The sequence below is a fragment of the Rattus rattus genome, chromosome 4 (genome assembly GCF_011064425.1).
Source record: "Rattus rattus isolate New Zealand chromosome 4, Rrattus_CSIRO_v1, whole genome shotgun sequence".
NCBI lineage: Eukaryota > Metazoa > Chordata > Mammalia > Rodentia > Muridae > Rattus > Rattus rattus.
In genome coordinates, this window is record NC_046157.1 from 120,714,760 (window position 1) to 120,735,502 (window position 20,743).

General features: G+C 35.5%; 1 protein-coding gene across 5 annotated transcripts in view; it reads left to right on the forward strand.

The window, feature by feature from the left end:
• The window catches only part of Gulp1 (GULP PTB domain containing engulfment adaptor 1), a 114,699-nt gene extending 101,912 nt beyond the window's left edge, over positions 1-12,787 (forward strand). For 4 of the 5 annotated variants that reach the window (XM_032901054.1, XM_032901056.1, XM_032901055.1 and 1 more), the window contains 2 exons: positions 145-239; positions 12,628-12,787. In XM_032901054.1, coding sequence (XP_032756945.1) covers positions 145-239; positions 12,628-12,699 — 167 coding nt within the window. In that variant the 3' untranslated portion in view covers positions 12,700-12,787. Of the gene's footprint in view, positions 1-144; positions 240-2,033; positions 2,045-12,627 lie in introns of all 5 variants that reach the window. The other variant, XM_032901058.1, reaches the window with a different exon arrangement.
• The last annotated feature ends 7,956 nt before the right edge of the window (positions 12,788-20,743 follow it).

Sequence of the window (20,743 nt, forward strand, 5' to 3'; positions counted from 1 at the left end):
ATAAGTATCTGTAACTCATTTGATCCTGTAAATGCTTATATTAATATAATAATTAAATTCGTACTTTTAAGTTATACTTTTGGTTTTGTTCTGTCTCAACTAATGTTTCATCCTATTTCTTACCATGTATTTTCTTTCTTACAGAACGGGACCTTTTTGGAGCTGAACCTTTTGACCCATTTAACTGTGGAGCAGGGGACTTTCCTCCTGATATTCAGTCCAAATTGGATGAGATGCAGGTGACTATTTTAACAGATTGTTTATTTCTTTTAATCTGGAACAGCAACAACAAAATGTAACAAAACTCTATCCTTCATTGCTATAAATGCTTGCTTAAAAGAGTTAGACTAAAAATAACTACACTTACTCCTTAAAACACACATCCTAAGGACTGTGCCTATCTTTCTTTCTTTGAATGAACCAATATAAAATGGAAAGTAGATGGTTATTTTTAATACAAATGATAGGATTATATTTTTTTTTCCGGAGCTGGGGACCGAACCCAGGGCCTTGCGCTTGGTAGGCAAGTGCTCTACCAGTGCTAAATCCCCAACTCCCAGGATTATATGTTTTTAAATTACTGAACTTAAAAGCCATTGAAATGAAATTGTAATACTTTTGTTTCAGTCATAATAGTTCTGAATTTCAAAATTGTGAAGGGGTTAGATGAGGGAAAATCTTTGTAAGACTAACATACTTTTTTTGAGAAGAAGCATTATAACTGTGGTCATGACTCCTTTAATTTTGAGAAAGCAAACACCAGTGGTAACTTCTTTAGGAGGTTGGTCAAGCTTCTTTCTCTAGATTTTTCTGTAAATTGAAAGTGGTTTTGAAAGCTTTATAATTTTACCATTGATGGAAAGATTATCATACTTAGATTGGAATAATGGCTTCTCTTTATATTTGCCCTCCATGCTTGACTAAAACAATTATGTCTAACTTTACACCACAAATACTCATAGCTGATAAAATACAGAACAGCACAAATTACTTGGAACTGACTGAGAAGAGATAGTTGAGACTTTAGTTTGAGGAGATTCAGTTATTTCTGCTTGTTGTCCTTATTAACCCACTCCTTCCTTGAGCTTCACCACCCCTGCATACCTACCCCCAAACTAGAGGACAAACTGTGATCTAAAGCTGGTGAGCACACTCCTTTACCTGAGACAATATAAATACCCTTCCACTTAATAAATGACATGCTGCCGCCTTTTCTAATTATTATGTGCCTTTTTCTTCTAGATTTAGTAATATGATTGATTTAAAAGGTTGAATTATTTAAAACATGCCTTGATGTTTTCAAAGAATATATCAAAATTTCTCAAATTCAATTTCTGATTATTTATTTCCCCAAATTTTTATTTAATTCATTTAAATTTACTAAAATGATTATATTTTTAAAGTATTATGAAAATAAGCATTGGTGACTGAGCCATATCATTTTTATTTGACTAGTAATCATTACAACATCAACAAAACTCACATAAAAATGTTTAATTAAAATAAGATGTATAAACAAAGGGGTAAAACAAAAACCACCCAATTAACCTCTGTCAGTCTCAACATGCAGTATGTCTAATAGGAAATAGGAATAATCTCTCACCTGTATAGTTCAGTGACTGTGAAAACTGCACTTAAAAGTAACTGGTTAATGAGACATAATACTGTGTCCTCTCTGAGTTATTTTCTTTTGTTGTCATCTGTGCTCATTTGAATGAAATATCTGGGACAATGCATGTAAACCATGGGCTTGGGGGCTGGAAGGAGTAGCTGCTCTCAGGCTGATGCAGATTATGAAGATTTTCCATGAAGGCTTTTTGTTTTTAATAGTAAACTTAAGACTCGAACAAATTTTAAAAGATAAGACTTCACCTGTAGACTTCTGAGGTCACCAAGTTCAAGAAATGTGGTACAAGAGTGATATAGAAGTGGGGTAATCAGGTAATGTTAGAGTGGGGTCCAATGCTTTTGACTCTCAGGTTTCTAATCCATTTCTTATGTCTTTTTTATCCTTCTGCTTTCACGGCGGGTAGCGCCAGAGATGGTCGGTATCTTGTTTCATAATTTAAAGAGCTAACAAATTTTTTAAAAGCTAAAATATTTGTATTTACATGTTTTACTTAACTATTCAAACAAGTTTAATGTAGTTATATGTGATTATATATATGTGTATATATATGTATATATGTATGTGTGTGTGTGTTTAAAGAGGTTTCAAAGCTCAGATCTCAAGCTTAATATCTCAGTTATTGTCAATATTTCACTGTTCACTTCATTGTGTGTTTGTGTTAGTTCAAGACTTACAAGGTCACATTAAGTATAGTAAAATAGTATTTCTTTCATTTATAGTCTCCAATGATCCTAATTAATCATATATATGTCTACTCTATCCTTGCATATTGTATAAAATATCAATATAGTATAATAAGCTAAGTGAATAATGTCATATAGTACATAACATTAGTGGTAGGCTTTGCTAAATATTTAGTTTTCTTTTTTATTATAGATGATTAAAACTAAGAGTTTCAATATTGACTTTAAAATTCTAGGAATATCTCGTGCATTTAAGAATTAAAGCAAAAACATTAAGTCATATTTTATTTCAAGTAGTTGAGCAATTTAATATCTTTTAACATCAATCAAATAGTTATTTGATGTGGCATAATTTATGTGTTTCAATTTTTATTATTTATTTACATTCCAGTCATTGGCCTCCCTTCAGTCTCCTCCTCTGACAGTTTCCCATCCTATTTCTCCTTCTCTTTGCCACCAACAGGGTGTTCCCCACACAACCTAGGCCTCCCATTTCTCTGTGGCCTCAAATCTTTCAAGGATTAAGCACATCTTTTCCCAGTAAGAACTGACCAGGAAGACCTCTGCTATATTTTTGCCAGGGGTCTCAGACTGTCCTGTGTATACTCCTGGTTGGTGGCTCAGTCTCTGGGAGCTCCCTGGGTCTGGGTTAGTTGAGACTGCTGGCCTTCTTATGGGGTCACTTCCCTCAGCTTCTTCAATCCTTCCCCTAAATCAACCGTAAGGATCTCCACATCTTCAGTGATTGCATGTTAGTATCTGCTTCTGTCTTAGGATGTAACATAATTTAAACTGCAAAGTATGTGTCTTTGTCAGACAAAGGAACAAAATAGAAGTGATAGCTGTGAGTATATTTTATGGATTGCAATAATGAAAGAGAAGTTGAGGAAAACTCAGGTAGAAAGTGGTTGCCATGCAAACATGAGAACCTTAGTCTCAGATCCCACATAAAAATCCAGGGTAACCCCATCACTAGAAAGACAGACACAGATGTTTCCTGGGGCACATTGTCTAGGCAATATAGCCTAACAGGAAAGTTTCAAGCCAATGACATGGAAGATATTCCTAAAAAATAACAGTCAATCTTGATCTCTGGTATCATTATATAAGCCATATACATGCATAAGTATGCCTAAACTTGCACACACTTTTTCACATGAGTATACAAATCACTCACATACCTGAACACATGTACAAAGATGCACACATGCATAAAATATCGTAATAAGTTTTCAAACAATGGTGGGTCTAAAAAGGATGAAAGAATTATACACAAATATCAAGTCAATTGTTTAAAAATTTGGGAACCAATGTATAAATGAAATATAAGCAGTACCTCCAGACCAATGTCTCAAGGATGTTGGGGGGCATTCCTGGGGAATGATGTTTAAAATTGGTCTCTAGCTTCCAATGCATCTACATACATGTGCATGCACACCTATACATACACATGCACCTACATGCATGTGTATAAGTAAAAGAGTAGACAAATGATTGGGAGGCCAAACACTCATTACGTGAATAATAAGCACTGACTCAGAGAAAGAGCCACAATCATCAAACACATGTGTAAATGTATTTTATGTAATCAAAATAGACAAATAACTTCTTAAAACTAAGTGCCAATTTTAATTAACTGACAATTTTTAAATAAATAGTATGAGTGAATTTGTTGAGAAGCATGAAGTCTAAATGCTTTCTAGATCAAGGTTAGATTAAAATTTAGCATCTCCACAGGAAGTCATACTAATTTGAAACTAAACTTGATACTTGATATTTTCCTTTTCTAGATATTTTTATTGGATATTTTCTCTATTTACATTTCCAACATTATCTACTTTCACAGTTTCCCCTCCAGAAACCACTTATCTCATCCTCACTCCCTCTCCTTCTATGAGGATGCTCCCCCAGCAACCCACCCACTCCCTCCAGACTCCTTGCCCTAGTATTCCCCTACACTGGGACATCAGGGCTTCATAGGACTAAGAGCGTCTCCTCCCATTGATGCCCAACAAGGCCACTTTCTACTACATATGCAGCTGGAGGCCTGGGTCGCTCTATGTGAACACTTAGGTTGGTGGTTTAGTCCTTGGGAGCTATGGGGGGTGGTCTGATTGGTTGATATTGTTGTTCTTTTTATGGGGTTGCCAAATCCCTTTAGATCCTTCAGTCCTTTAACTATTCCATTGTGGACCCCATTCTCTGTCAAAAGGTTGGCTCTGATCATCAGCCACTGTATTTGTCAAGGTCTTACAGAGGCTCTCAAGGAGACAGCTTTATCAGGCTACTGTCAGCATGCACTTCTTGGCATCTACAATAGTGTCTGGTTTGGGTAACTGTATATGGGATAGATCCCTAGATGGAACAGTCACTAGATAGCCTTTCATTCAGTCTTTCATCCACACTTTGTTTCTTTATATCCTCCTCTGAGTATTATTCCCCCTTCTAAGAATGACTGAAGCATCCAAACTTTGATCTTCCTTCTTCTTCAATTTCATGTGATGTGTAATTGTATCTTGGGTACTCTGAGCTTTTGGGCTAATATTCACTTATCAATGAGTGCATACCATATGTGTTATTTTGTGATTGGGTTACATCACTCAGGAAGATATTTTCTAGTATCATCCATTTGCCTAAGAATTTCATGAAGTAATTGTTTTCGATAGCTGAGTAGTATTCTATTGTGTAGATGTACCAGATTTTCTGTATCCATTCCTCTGTTGAAGGACATCTGGGTTCTTTCCAGCTTCTGGCTATTGTAAATAAGGCTGCTATTAACATAGTGGAGCATGTGTCTTTGTTATATGTTGGGGCATCTTTTGGGTATATGTACATGGGTCATTGTTATATTTGGAACATCCCTTGGGTTTATGCTCAGGAGTGGTATAGCTAGGTCCTAAGGTAGGACAATGTTCAATTTTCTGAGGAGCCAATAGACTATTTTCAGAGTGGTTGTACCAGCTTGCAATCCCACCAGGAATGGAGGAGTGTTCCTCTTTCTCCACATTCTCACCAGCATCTATTGTCACCTGAGATTTTGATCTTAGTAATTCTGACTGGTGTGAGGTGGATTCTCAGAGTTGTTTTGATTTGCATTTCCCTGATGACTAAGGATGTTGAAATTTTCTTTGGATGCTTCTTGACCATTTGATATTCCTCATTTGAGAATTCTTTGTTTAGCTCTGTATGCCATTTAATAGGGTTATTTGACTCTCTGGAATCTACCTTCTTGAGCTTTTTGAATGTATTGGAAATATAGCCCTCTATTGGATGTAGGATTGGTAAAGATATTTTCTCAATCTGTTGATTGATTTTTGTCCTATTGACAGTGTTCTTTGTCTTACAGAAGCTTTGCAATTTTATGATGTCCCATTTCTCTGTTGTTGACCTTAGATCATAAACCACTGGTGTTTTATTTATGAAATGTTTCCCTGTGTCCAAGTGTTCGAAGCTCTTCCTCATTTTCTCTTCTATTAGTCTCAGTGCATGGGGTTTTATGTGGAAATCCTTGATCCACTTGGTCTTGAGCTTTGTACAAGGTGATAAGAATAGATTGATTTACATTCTTCTACATGTTGATCACCAGTTGAACAAGCGCCATATTTTGAAAATGCTGTCTTTTGTTCCACTGGATAGTCAAAAATCAAGTGACCATAGGAGTGCATGCTCATTTCTGGGTCTCCAGTCCCATTCCATTGATATGCCCGCCTGCCTCTAAACCAATACGATACAGTTTTTATCACTATTGCTGTGTAATACAGCCTGAGGTATTACATCCCTACGTGGCGATTCACACAGAAGTTCTTTATTGTTGAGAATAGTTTTCTTTATCCTGGGTTTTTTGTTATTCCAAATGAATTTGCAAATTATTCATTCTAACTCTATGAAGAATTGAATTGGAAATTTGATGGGGATTTCATTAAATCTGTGGATTCCTTTAGGCAAGATGGACATTTTTACTATATTAATCCCGCCAATCCATGAGCATGGGAGGTCTTTCAATCTTCTGAGATCTTCTTTGATTTCTATCTTCAGAGACTTGAAGTTCTTGTCATACAGATCTTTTATTTGTTTTGTTAGGGTTACACCAAATTTTTTTTTATATTTTTTGTGACTATTTAAAGGGTGTCGTTTCCCTAATTTCTTTCTCAGCCTGTCTATCCTTTGAGTAGAAGAAGGCTACTGATTTGTTCAAGTTAATTTTATGACCAGTCACTTTGCTGAAGTTGTTTATCAGACTTAGTAGTTCTCTAGTGGAACTTTTGGAGGCACTTAAGGATACTATCATATCATCTGCAAATAGTGATAATCTTGATTTTTTTTCCTTTTCAATTGTATCCCTTTGACATCCTTTTGTTGTTTAATTGCTCTGGCTAGAACTTTGAGTCCTATATTGAATAGATAAGGAATGTTGGCAGCATTGTCTAGTCCCTGATTTTAGTGGGATTGCTTTAAGTTTCTCTCCATTTAGTTTGATGTTGGCTATTGGTTTGCTCTATTTGCTTTTACTATGTTTAGGTATGGGACTTGAATTCCTGATCTTTCCAAGATGTTTACCATGAGGTGATATTGAAGTTTGTCAAATGATTTCTCAGCATCTAATAAGATGATCACCTGTTTTTTTTCTTTGAGTTTGTTTATATAGTGGATTATGTTGATGGATTTATGTATATTAAACCATCGCTGCATCCCGGGATGAAGCCTACTTGATCATAATGGATGATTGTTTTGATGTGTTCTTGAATTCAAGTCAGGAGAATTTTATTGAGTATATTTGCATTGATATTCATAAGGTAATTTGTTCTGATGTTCTCTTTCTTTTGCATTTTGTGTAGTTTAAGTATAAGCATAACTGTAGCTTCATAGAATGAATAGGATAGTGTTCCTTCTGTTTCTATTTTTTGGAATACTTTGAAACTTTGAAAAGTATTGATATTAAGTCTTTTTTTGAAGGTCTGATAGAATTCTGCACTAAACCCATCTGGTCCTGGGCTTTTTTTGGTTGGGTGACTGTTAAAAACTGCATTTATTTCTTTAGGGGTTTTGGTATTGTTTAGATGGTTTATCTGATCCTTATTTAACTTTGGTACCTTCTATCTGTCTAGAAAATTGTCCATTTCATCCAGATTTTCCAGTTGTTTTGAACATTGGGCTTTGTATTAGGATCTGATGATTTTTAGAATTTCCTCAGTTTCTGTTGTTATGTGTCCCTTTTCATTTCTGATTTTGTTAATTTTGATACCCTCCCCGTGCCCTCTGGTTAGTCTGACTAAAGGTTTATCTATCTATTTGGTTTTTTCAAAGATCTAGTTCCTGGTTTTGTTGACTCTTTATATAGTTCTTTTTGTTTCTACTTGGTTGATTTCGTCTCTGAATTTGATTATTTCCAGCCTTCTACTCCTCTTGGGTGTATTTGATTTCTTTCTTTCTTTCTTTCCTTTCTTTCTTTCTTTCTTTCTTTCTTCCTTTTTCTTTCTTTCTTTCTTCCTTCCTTCCTTCCTTCCTTCCTTCCTTCCTTTCCTTCCTTCCTTCTTTCTTTCCTTCTTTCTTTCTTTCTTTCTTTTCTTTCTTTCTCTCTTACTCTCTCCTTTCTTTTCTTTTTTTTGTTCTAGAGCTTTCAGTTGTGTTGTCAAGCTACTAGTGCATGCTCTCTCCAGTTTCTATTTGGAGGCAATCAGAGCTATGAATTTTTCTCAAAGCACTGCTATCATTGTTTCCCATAAGTTTTGGTATGTAATGTCAACATTTTCATTAAATTTTTTTTTCTTTTTCTTTTTTTCGGAGCTGGGGACCGAACCCAGGGCCTTGCGTTTGCTAGGCAAGCACTCTACCACTGAGCTAAATCCCCAACCTAAAGTGTTTAATTTCTTCATTTCTTCCTTGACCAAATTATCATTGAGTAGAGCATTGTTCAGCTTCCCATGCATGTGGGCTTTTTGTTATTTTTGTTGATATTGAAGACTGGCCTTAGTCCATCATGATCATGATAGGATGCATGGAATTATTACAATATTCTTGTATCTGCTGAGGCCTGTTTTGTGACCAATTAAATGTTCAATATTGGAGAAGGTGCCCTGAGGTGCTGAGAAGAAGGTATATTCTTTGGTTTTAGAATGAAATGTTCTGTAGATATCTGTTAAATCCACTTGGTTCAAAATTTCAGTTTAGTTTCTGTTTCCATGATCTGTCCACTGAAGAGGGTTGGGTGTTGAAGTATGTGATTATTATTGTATGAGGTGCAATGTGTGCTTTGAGCTTTAGTAAATGTTCTTTTGTGAGTGTGGTGGACCTTGCATTTGTAACATAGATGATCAGAATTGAGAATTCATCTTGTGGATTTTTCCTTTGATGAGTATGAAGTATCCTTCTGATCATTTTGGATAAATTTGGTTGAAAGTCGATATTATTTGATATTAGAATGTCTATTCTAGCTTGTTTCTTGGAGCCATTTGCTTTGAAATTTTTTTCCAGCCTTTCACTCTGAGATAGTGTCTTTTTATCACTGAGGTGTGTTTCCTGTGTGCAACAAAAGCTGGGTCCTGTTTACTTATCTAGTCAGCCTATGTCTTTTTATTGGGGAAATGAGTATATTGATGATAAGAGACCTTAAGGTAAAGTGATTGTTGTTGCTTCCTGTCAATTAGAACTAATTCCTGTGTTAGAGGTGGAATTATTTTTGTGTGGCTATCTCCTTTTGAGTTTGTTGAAAGAATGTGACTTTCTTACATTTTCTAGGGTCTAGTTTCCCTCCTTGTGTTGGAGTTTTCCATCTATTATCGTTCATAGGGCTGGCTTTGTAGAATAATATTGTGTAAATCTGTTTTTATGGAATATCTGTTTTTTTTTTATCTACGCTAATTGAGAATTTTCCTGTGTGTAGCACCTTGGGCTGCCATTTGTGTTCTCTTAGGATTTGTATGACATCTACCTAGGATCTTTTGGTTTTCAAAGTCTCTGGTGAAAAGTCTGGTGTAATTCTGATAGGTCTGCCTTTATATGTTGCTAGACCTTCTGACCTTACTGCTTTTAATATTTATTCTTTGATTTGTGCATTTGATGTTTTGATTATTATGTGACAGAAGTAATTTCTTTTCTGGTCCAGTTATTTGTAAGCTTCCATTATGTTCATGGCATCTCTTTCTTTAGATTAGGGAAGTTTTCTTCTATAATTTTGTTAAAGATATTTACTGGCCCTTTAAGTTGTCAATCTTTGCTCTCTTCTATACCTATTATTCTTAGGTTTGGTCTTTTCATTGTGTCCCTGATTCCCTCGATTTTTTGGGTTAGGAGCTTTCTGCATTTTGCATTTTCTTTGTTGTGTCAATGTTTTCTATGGTGTCTTCTGCACCCGAGATTCTCTCTTCTATCTCTTGTATTTTGTTGGTGCTGCTTGCATCTATGACTCCTGCTCTCTTTTCTAGGTTTTATATCTCCAGGGTTGTCTCCCTTTGTGATTTCATTATTGTTTCTATTTCCATTTTTAGATCCTGGATGTTTTTGTTCAAGTCCTTCAGTTTAGTTGTGTTTTTCTTTAATTCTTTAAGGGGTTTTTGTATTTCCTCTTTAATGGCTTCTACCTGTTTACCTGTGTTCTCCTGTATTTCTTTAAAGGAGTTATTGATGTCCTTCTTAAAGTCCTCTATCATCATCATTAGATGTGATTTTAAATCCGAATTTTGCTTTTCTGGTGTGATCGTGATTCTAGTATTTGCTGTGGTGGGTTTCTGTTCCTCATGTTCTTGCACTTGCCTCTCACCATCTGGTTACGTCTAGTTCTTCCTGCCCCTGTTGCCTCTGACTGGAGCCTGTCCCTCCTGTGATCCTGGTTGTGTCACAACTCCTCAGAGTCTAGCTGTCTCTGTGATCCTGGGATGCTGGAATCCTGTGATCATGAGATCCTGGGTGTGTCAGAGCTCCAGGGAGCAAGCTGATTTGCAGATCCTGAAATTCTGGTGTGACCAAGCTCCTGAGATTCTGTTCTGTCAGATTCCCTGGGAGTCATGCTTTCTCAAGGTGCTGCAGGAGTGGGTGGGGAACCAGAGCCCTGGTTTTGCTCTGGGCACAGGTGCAAGTTAGAAGTGACCTGTGCCTCTGGCTCGGTGGGTATATGTGTTTTCCTGGTTCCTCTTGGGGTCCTAGTTACACTGGGTGTTGGGAAAGGTGTTGTGGCTTCAACTGTGATCTTGAGTGTGTCAGTGTTGCAGTGCTTCTGGTTGTATCCCATCTCCTGAGAGTTGAGATTCCTCTGTGATCCAGTGATCCTGTGATCCTGTGTGTTTCTGAGCACCTGGGAGTAGGGCTCCCTTAGGAGGTTGTAAAATCGTATGCAAACCCAGCACCTCAGTTTGCTCAAGGTCCAGGTTCAGACCAGAAGGAACCAGATCCACTGGCTTGGTGGGGGTTCTATGTCCCTGGATCCTAGGGCACCCAGTTAGTCTGGGTGTTGGGGCAGATCTGTCTCCAGATAGAAACCAGATATTTGAAAAAGTAGTATTATTTTTAGTATTCACTTTGAAAACTATTTAATTACTATTCACAAATACACATAGCAATAGTTCTTATTATACTACAGACTTTTAAAATGATTAATAACTACTGTGATCATTACCCAGTTGACTATGATTTGCATCTAAGTCATGGGAAGAAATTTATAAATCTTTTCAGTACTAATACTGCTATATAGTCTGTGTGCAATAATCATAATGAGGGTTTCTGAACATTGACTATAGATGTGATTTCTTCTGTACATGATGATGCTTGCATTACATAACTATATATGTATTAAATGCTGATTGTAAATGAAAGTAATGAAGTACTTTCACAATGACTCCCAAAGAAACCTACAATGTGGCCTGTATCCCACTGATTAGCACAGATCTGTGTTTCTTTGTAAGCCAGTGTGCATTGATTTAGAGGCAAGATGAGGTTGGAGAACGACTGGAGTCTCAGAGACAGTTTATAATTTAATTTTTCTCTGCAAAGTAGAAAAAAGTCAGGTGTAATGCCACATTCCTCTAATCTCAGAATTCAGAAGGCAGAGGTAGGTCAATCTCTGAGTACAATGTCACCTTAGTCTACAAAGTGAGTTCCAGAACAGCCAGGGTTATTCAGAGAAACCTTGCTTCAAGGAAACCAAACCAAACCAAACAACCACCCCCTCCCCAGCCAAGTAACAAAAATGAAAGAAGGGATAAAGGAACAATAAAATGAGATAAAGGTAAGAAGAGAGAATTATTCACTTAACATTCAATAATTAAATTTCATCTTACCTTCAAAAGCATGCTAGGGGATCAGAAGTCAAAGGCAAGACTCTCAAAATTCATATATACATATATATATATATATATATATATATATATTCATTGATAGATAGTTGATTCCGATAGATAGATAGTAGATAGATAGATAGATAGATAGATAGATAGATAGATAGATAGATAGATCAACAATTACAAAAAAAAAGAGGCCATGAATTTACAAGAAAACAAGAGAGTGGTATATAAGGATTTTATAGGGAGAAAGGGAGAAAATGGATGGGAAAAATGATGTAATTACAATTATAATTTCAAAACTAAAAATAGTAGGAAACATGATTGTGAAGGAACAGCAGCAGCAGAACTGATGGGCAGCTCTCAGAAGGTATACTGATCCATGGTATTACATCCTGTTTGCAGTATAGCACTCTCTTTGCAAAAGTATTTTACCCTGGATGTGGACTGTTGTAGCCAGAAGGAAAACGTGACTGTTATTAGGCTTCTGTATACTCTCACTCATAGAGGTTCTACACAAGTAACTTAGTGAAAACTATTTACTCTTCCATTGGACCAGAATTCAGTTTCCAGCACTGACCAAAATGGCTCATCTACAAATCAAAAACGGAACTATCTACAACCTCAGGACATGCAGTACCATCTTTTGATCTTCTGGTTACAAATTTAGATACACACAGACACACAGACACACACACACACACACACACACTCACAAATTTTAAAAACTAGTAATCAATTATAGTAACTTGAAATATTGAAAATGTGTAATACAAAAGAATGGATATCTTAAAACTGTGTCATGTCTTAAATTGGTATTTTCTTATGCACGTTCATCTCATATACTTTAGACAAGAAAATGTTTCATAGTATAAAAGAACTCACAGAATTTTATCTATATAAAATTTTGATAAGTCAAAATTTGCATTTACTATAAACACAAATATTATAACTTTGTTTATAGTATCTTTTGCTTATTGATATGATAATATGATTTCCTTTGTCATTATTATTTACACTATAACAATTTTATTCTACTTTACAGGAGGGGTTCAAAATGGGACTAACTCTTGAAGGAACAGTATTTTGTCTCGACCCATTAGACAGCAGGTGCTGACATCACAAATGAGTGATCCTGACATACTTATTTTGTTTATATACATATATATCATTCATTATTTTAAGACAGCTATTATACTTGTGCCAATATATTTTTTGAATATATAAATGTTTTTTAGATTTGTTGAAGTAACATTCTCCTCAATTTCACTGTTGATTTATCTTTTTATTTTAAACAAGACTTAGTATAATTTATATTGGACTTTTATGTTTCCTTCTTTGTTATTGGTAAATTTATAACTGAAAGGCAAGTTTTATTAATGTCTGCCTTGTTTGCATTTTTTAAATTATCATTACCTTGACATTTATGCTCATTCTCCAGGATATTAGTTCATTATCATTGTCCCAAAACGCCATACCTAGATATCTTCCAAATACCCAAAGACAGTAAATAATATACATGCTCTATTTTGACACCAATAAACAGGCTACCGGTTTTTAGTTGTATGCCATTTTGTGATTAAAAAGTTTGCCTCATTATGAAATCTAAATTTTAGCTATTACGCTACCAGCTTACTAAATTCTATCTGGTAAAATAAGAAAATAGGTTTTAGTAGTAATCACATAAATATATTTAGATTATTGGTAAATATAAAATAATATCAGTCATTCAAATTATATTATGCAAACGTTTAATTTGTCTCAAAAGTAACAATTGAGGAAAAATTGCTTCCTTGGAAAAATTAAAAATTCATTTCTAATATGCACTCTGGGTTAGCCTCTGCTCCAGTATTTTAAGAAATGAAGTTTTTGCTTTCTGCAGATGTAATGCCTATTGCCTGTTCTTATGTAACCAATATTCTGCAGTTATCATGTGACGTGGCATTACTCTGACCCATCTTATGCATCAATGCCACATTAGTTTTTATATCTTAAAATTTTGGTGGGGTATTTTACTTAAATTTAAGAAAATTCAACAATTTTAATTTTTATTTGCTTTAAGTCAGAATTTTATTTTCCACACAAAACAAAACTCATTATCTTTATCTTGACTATAAGCAATAAAACTTTCCAGAACTCATTCTGATGTACTAATGAACCTGTCCTTTGAACGATACACGCCCAAAATATTACCCTTACGATGTACAATACTACCAGTGCAGAAAAAAAAAATGACTGTTGAAAGTTCTAATTTGGTTTATCACAAAGAAGGAAAATCAAGTAATGAAAATCTGGGCTTAGTTTGTGAGAATCTTACCAAAACTAAGTAGATATGTTTACTGCTGGAGTCTTATGGAAGTGTTACAGGTACCTTTTCAGTAGGAGCAGAGCAGAAATCAATGGGCTTACGGAACTTTCTGTTTGAATGATTATGCTCTATGGCATACATGAGCCTTCCTGCTGACGTTCTGTTACACCTGCTAAGTTAAACCTTAATTAGCAGGTACTGTGTGTTTCATCAGAAACTCTTTGATGTTCTTGATTCTCAACTAGTATTTTGGAATTTGTATAATGAGGATGTTTAGAAGCCGTCTATATGGCTTTTTTAACAGATAGAATTTGTATTTTTCTTGTACTTTTAAAGGCTTTATGTAATAGGTATGTATTTAGCAAACATTTAGTATCAATTGTAACACGATAGAATACTAAGATGATATTTGCACATTTACTGTATGTTACTTACCTGTTTTTAATGGTGATCTGTTCTGCTACTGGCATGATCAAATAATACATAAAATTGGTCATTAATATTTAACATTTACTTCACCAGTGAATTTTTAATGAAGACACGATTGAAATTTAATTTCTATGTAAACTCAACGATATGTTTGATTTTGCTGAAAATAAAAGATTTTAAATAAATTAAACTGCGTGATTTGCTCATTTAACAATCTATAAATATATTCTAAAGCTAAATGGTTAATATTTCATTCCCTAGTTGGAGCTGGAAGGATAGAGAGGGAAAGTTTAACTTGGGTCTTATTTTCCTCAGCCCACACACGTCTCAGTTTCATGAGTAAATCTCACCCAGTTGTGCAAACATGGAGACGGTGCTGATGATGGCAAAGACAATAGTTTGGTTTCTTTTAGCAGAAGCATCTGATGCAATAGTTGTACAAAGATCACTTTTCAAAATTGATTGTTCCTAATTCAACCAGAGGGGTCAGCAGCTTTTGTTCATTGGTTGAGTGCACATATCTACATCTGACTCTTTCAGATGCTTGTTGGGTTTTTTGGAGGGCAGCCATTATAGGTCCATTTTTGTGACTGCCCCATATCCTCAGCAATGGCGTCAAGTCTTTAGGCCTCCCCTTGAGCTGGATCCCATTTTGGGCCTGTCACTGGATCTTTTTTCCTCAGGCTCGTCTCCATTTCCATCCCTGTATTTCTTTCAGACAGGAAGAATTATGGGTTAGAGTTTTGACTGTGGGATAGAAACCCCATCCCTCATTTGATGCCCTGTCTTTCTGCTGGAGATGGGCTCAACAAGTTCCCTCTCCTCACTGTAGGGCATTTCATCTTGGGTCCCCCACCTTGCATCCTGAAATTATCTCATTTCTCAGGTCTCTGTTACATTCTGGAGATCCTATCAACCTCCTTCCTCTCGAGGTCACCAGTTTTCATTCTTTCTGCTGTTCCTCAGGGCTTCAGTCCTTTTCTGCCACCCAATACCAGATCACGTTCCCTCTTCCCCCAACCCCATGCCCTTTACCTCCCCTGTCCCTCCCTCCCTCCTTCCCTACTTTTGGTTGCTTTGGTCTTCCTCCTCCTCCCAAGGGTGATTGAGGTGTTCTCACTTGCCCTTCAACTTGTTGACCTTTTTAAGTTCTGTGGACTGTATCTTGGTGATTCTGTCCTTTTTGGGGGGGGGGGACTAATATCCAGTTATTAGTGAGAACATACCATGCATGTCCTTTGGGGTCTGAGTTACCTCATTCAGAGTGATATTTACTAGTTCCATCCATTTGCCTGCAAAACTCAGGATGTCCTCATTCTTAATCGCTGAGTAGTATTCCACTGTGTAAATGAACCACATTTTCTGTATCCATTCTTCTGTTGTGGGTCATCTGGGTTGTTTCCAGCTTCTGACTTTCACAAATAAGGCTGCTATGAACATAGTGAAACACATGCCCCTGTGGCACGATGAGGCATCTTTTGAGTATATTCCCAAGAGTGGTATTTCTGGGTCTTTAGGTAGGACTATTTCTGTTTTTCTGAGGAACCTCCTAATTTATGTCCACAGTGGTTATATTAGTTTGCAATCCCATCAGCACTGGAGGAGTGTTCCTCTTTCTCTACTTCCTCTCCAACATGTGTTGTCACTTGAGGTTTTGATCTTAGCCATTCTGACTGGTTCAAGGTGGAATCTCAGGGTTGTTTCGATTTGCATTTCTTTGATCACTAGCTTCCTCTGCTGTGAATTCTTGGTTTATATACCCCATTTTTGTTTGGGTTGGTTTAGTTTACTTCTTTCTTTCTTTCTTTCTTTCTTTCTTTCTTTCTTTCTTTCTTTCTTTCTTTCTTTCTTTTTTTCTTTTGGTGGTAAGCTTCTTGAGTTCTTTATATATTTTGGATATTGGGCGAAGGTTTTTCCCAATCTGTAGGTTGCCAATTTGTCTTATTGACTATGTTCTTTGCCTTACTTAAGCTTTCCGGTTTCGTGATTTCCCATTTATCAATTCTTGATCTTAGACCATGAGCCACTGGAGTTCTGTTTAGTTGATTGAATTAGGGAAAAGCTGGAGGAAGCTGAGGGTCAAGCCTACAGTATCAATTAACCTGGACCTCCCAAGAACTCTCAGACACTGGATCACCAACCAGGAAGCATTCACCAGCTGAGATGAGGCCTCCAACACATACAGCAGAGGACTCATGGGTCTGGGTTCATTCGAAGAAGATGCACCTAACCCTCAAGAGACTGGAGGCCCCAGGAAATTTAGTGGTCTGGTGGGATGGGGACATTCTCATGGAGATGGTAGAGTAGTGGGGAGGAGGTACAGGATGTGGACCAGTCAGAGGGGAATAAAATCTGGAGTGTTAAATAAATAAATAAATAAATAAATGATAAAACAAAATAATAAATATCATTAACTGTGATATTATTTAATTATAGTTTAAGTTGTGTATAAAAGTTTATAAATATTAAATATTAAAAGTAAATAAAATGATGTAATAAAATTAATGTAAAAATATTTGATTCTTCCTTTAGATTGTTTTGGGTGACAGTCTTCTAAATAGAACTTTTATAATAGGACTGTCACTTGTTGTACTATCTAGAAGAATTTTGATACTCTTCCAAACATAGTTTAAGCATGTGAGTCTCATATATACTGCCTTTTGAAAAAACCGTGGATTGTGCATCAATTTATTCAATAAAAAATCTATATATCATTACTTTATCTTACATATGAAAACATAGGTGAGAAAAAATATTTAGGAAATATATTAATTTGTTAACAAAATTCTTAATTTCAAAAGAAATTTTGTGTGTGTGTGTGTGTGTGTGTGTGTTAATAAATGAAAATGTCACACGAACCAGTAACTTCTTCCCTGGTAGCATAGACAATAAACTATGCTTAAACATGATTAACTTGAACTGCAGTTGGTGTCAGGTATCACATAAGAGGTTTATCAGGACAGGACACTAAAGATATTCCTTATTTATTTTTAGTTCTTTCAGTAGATTTGGATTTTTTCTAATATGAAAACTTGTGCCTGAGAAAATGGCTCTTGAGTAAAGATGCTTGCTACCTAGATTGATAACCTCACTTAGATATATCATTGGGAACCAATTCTTCTAAGCTGTGCTCTGACCTTCACATGTATGCTGTGCACATGTGCCCACCTCTGTGTTCACAGACCGATACACACAAAAGTTTAAATTTAATTGTTAAGTATAAAAATTCTTTAATCATATAGAGTAAATTCACATTGAAATAGATATCCTGACAATTTTATGATGTTGCATTTTTAAATGCTGCTACATATTACTTTTGTTATTCCCATAACTGAAACAAATATTGGCTATTAATATTTTTCTGTGCCACTATTTCCATTCATAGTTTCAACTTCGTTATTTACTCAAGATTTTGATGCGGGCCTTTTGTTGGTTACTTTCAGTGTTTTGGACTGATTTTAAATTTTGACAATCTGAGACTCCACCAAACTACCCCCCTATGAGCTAGGGGGGCTACTAGTGTGGAGCTAGGAGCTACTAATGTGGTAATGGCTGGCATTGGCCCTATAAATCATGTGTTCTGAGTAGTGTCTTCTTAGATAATTCAAGACAAACTTTGAATCATTTCTTCTTGAAAAACTCTTATAATGTATTGAAATAGATAGCTCATAATTATAGATAATTTTATTATATAGTATTATATAGATACCATAATATCCTGGTTTTGAAATTCTATACACAGAGTTGCTTTTGAATTCAGCTAAAGTAAAATTTTTACTTGGAAGCAAACACACTAATGTCTAAATTCCTTGTAGGCTTTACTTCTAGGCTTTCAGATGACTTTTTATGAAGTATCGATATTACTCTCATACTAGGCTTTTTACCATTCTCCAAAATAGCTTTTCTACATTGATTATTTTTAATATTGATTTATATTTACATTTATTTTGTTTAGATATTATACTATGATCATATCACTTCCACCTTCCTTTTTTTCCCCTCAAACTGTTTTATATACCCCCTCTTGGCTGTCATTCAAATTTATAGCCTCCTTTTTCAGTGACTTTTGTTATACACATGTATGTATATGTATATATTCCAGCACATCTTGCTCTGACTGTATTATGTGTGTGTATGGTTTCAGAACTGACCACTTGCTATTGTGTGGATAATTTTTGTGCTCTTCCCGTGGAAAGGCTATTTCTCCCACTCTCAGAATACTTTATTTAGTTGTCCATAGTTCTTCATATAAACAACACTTTTTAAATGTCAGTTATCTATTATATAGATTATCCATTGAATATGGATGAAGGAAGGAATGTTGTCTTGCCATTTCTATAGCTTCTTTGCTGCTGAGCACAGCAATCCATCTGTAAGCACTCAGTATAAGGATTTGTGATTTCATAACGTGTGCTTGCTGATAGTGTAGACTCAAATTTCTTCTGCACAGTTGCATAAGAAATAATATCAAGCCTTCTAAGTGAATATTAGAAGAAAATAACATTTTTTCCTTTTACAACATCACCTCCCACTTACCTAACTACCTTTTTTAGAGAGAAGGTCCCCTAGAACCTTTTGGCCTTTAAACTCAGAGAGATCCATACTCCTGTGCCTCTGCCTACAGAAAGCTGGTATTAAAGACATCCGGGCTCCTAATGATCAGTTTAACGTTGACTGCAGTGATAATTTTCTAAATTAAATACTCGGAAAGCTGTCTAGAAGCATCTAACAGCTACCGTGGAATTATAGGTCAAGGAAAACTGAGCCTAGTTGAGAAAAAAAAAAATCAATGATCCTTTAGCTTCAGATTCTGAACACTAAAAGATTAATGTTACATAACTATTCCAATTTCAAATATTCAAATGAATCCTGTACTTTATTTGTTGAGAATGTATATCAAATATTGATAGTTTTAAACTCAAAATTTAATTATACTTTAATCCTGCAAATGGGTACATGTTTTTACATCAGATATAAGTCTCTTTTTAAGTTATTTATCTTTTTTTAATGTTTTCACTGTCCTCTTCACAAGCAATTTTATAAAAACAAGCTGTAGTCTTTCCCAGTTGACTACACCTCCCCTCAGTGTGTGTCAAGGCTTTTGTGTTCTACTTGCTTCCAAAGGTCACTTGTTCTAATTGAAATCATTGTCTGGATGGCCTGGAGGCAATTGAGATTCTGGTTCTTTCTTGCAAAGAAAGCAAAGACAGATGTTTGTCACTTGGCTACATTTTTGGAAGGGAAAAATTTAAGACAGTTAGGCTGAGTCTAATAATAGTTGGAAAGTATAGAGCTCTAGACCTGTGCACAATCTGCTGTTTCCATTGTTCTCCATTTATTTTTTTGCTTTGCATACACATTGAAGCCATTTGTTTACTCTCACATCTCCAAATATTTAAAATTACAGAATAGTATGGCAGAGTGCATAGACAGTTCAACAAACTTTGGTGAAATTGAATATCTCCTCCACACACACTCCATTTAACTACTCAGCTCTCCGTGTATTTATTTTTCCTGGCTGCTTTAGTGAAAGATAAATTGAATTTCACTAGACAGCGGAAGCACGGAGTATAGGAGGTGACAGGTATTGAGGGCTGGTCATAAATCTGAGATGTCAACTTACGCTAAGAACATGGCTGCATAGATGTTCGACCCATTTATTTTTCCAGACAAGTTGGATCATTTTGGGTCCAGAGGAAGTAATGGGAATGATATAATTATAGGAAAGGATGTTTCTGAGTGATTAATCTTCAGTTTCCCTGTTTCATAAATGCCCAAAGATTTTTTTCTCTGTATGAAAAAATTGAAAGGGGAAATATCTGAAAATAACATCACTCTTTCAGGATAAGATTTCCACGAAAGACAAATCACTGATTGCCTTTTTGTATTACTGAGGTTTTAATTTTCTAAAACACCTATGGGTAGACATTGAAATAAACTCTGGAAGTCTGTGTAATTCTATTTCTGACATAGTGTGTTCTTTAACCTTAAAAATTATGTCATGATTTAGGAAGCCATGTAATAGATTGTGTCTTTATTAATTCATGAATGATAGCTCTTTGATGCACAGTTAAGTAGAACATCTCCCTAAATAAACCAGTGAAGTAGAAACATTTGTTGGAAAAGGTCATGTATTTCCTACATTTAATTGTATCTCTTCACAAACATCTTACAATCTTATGTACAAAATGTTATCCCTCTTTAGCAGGCAAAGTAAAACGTAAATAAAAAACACAATTCTGTTTCTCTGCATCTCAGTTGCCTCTTTTTATGGCCACACTGGGAGGCCTACTTCAGAATGACCTAACACCAGAATCTGCACTTCTCTTCACAGACATTCATGGCTTCCTATAATGTCAGAATCTGGAGGTAATGATATACGTATCAATAAATTATAAAGGCTTGAATTGAATTGACCATTAAC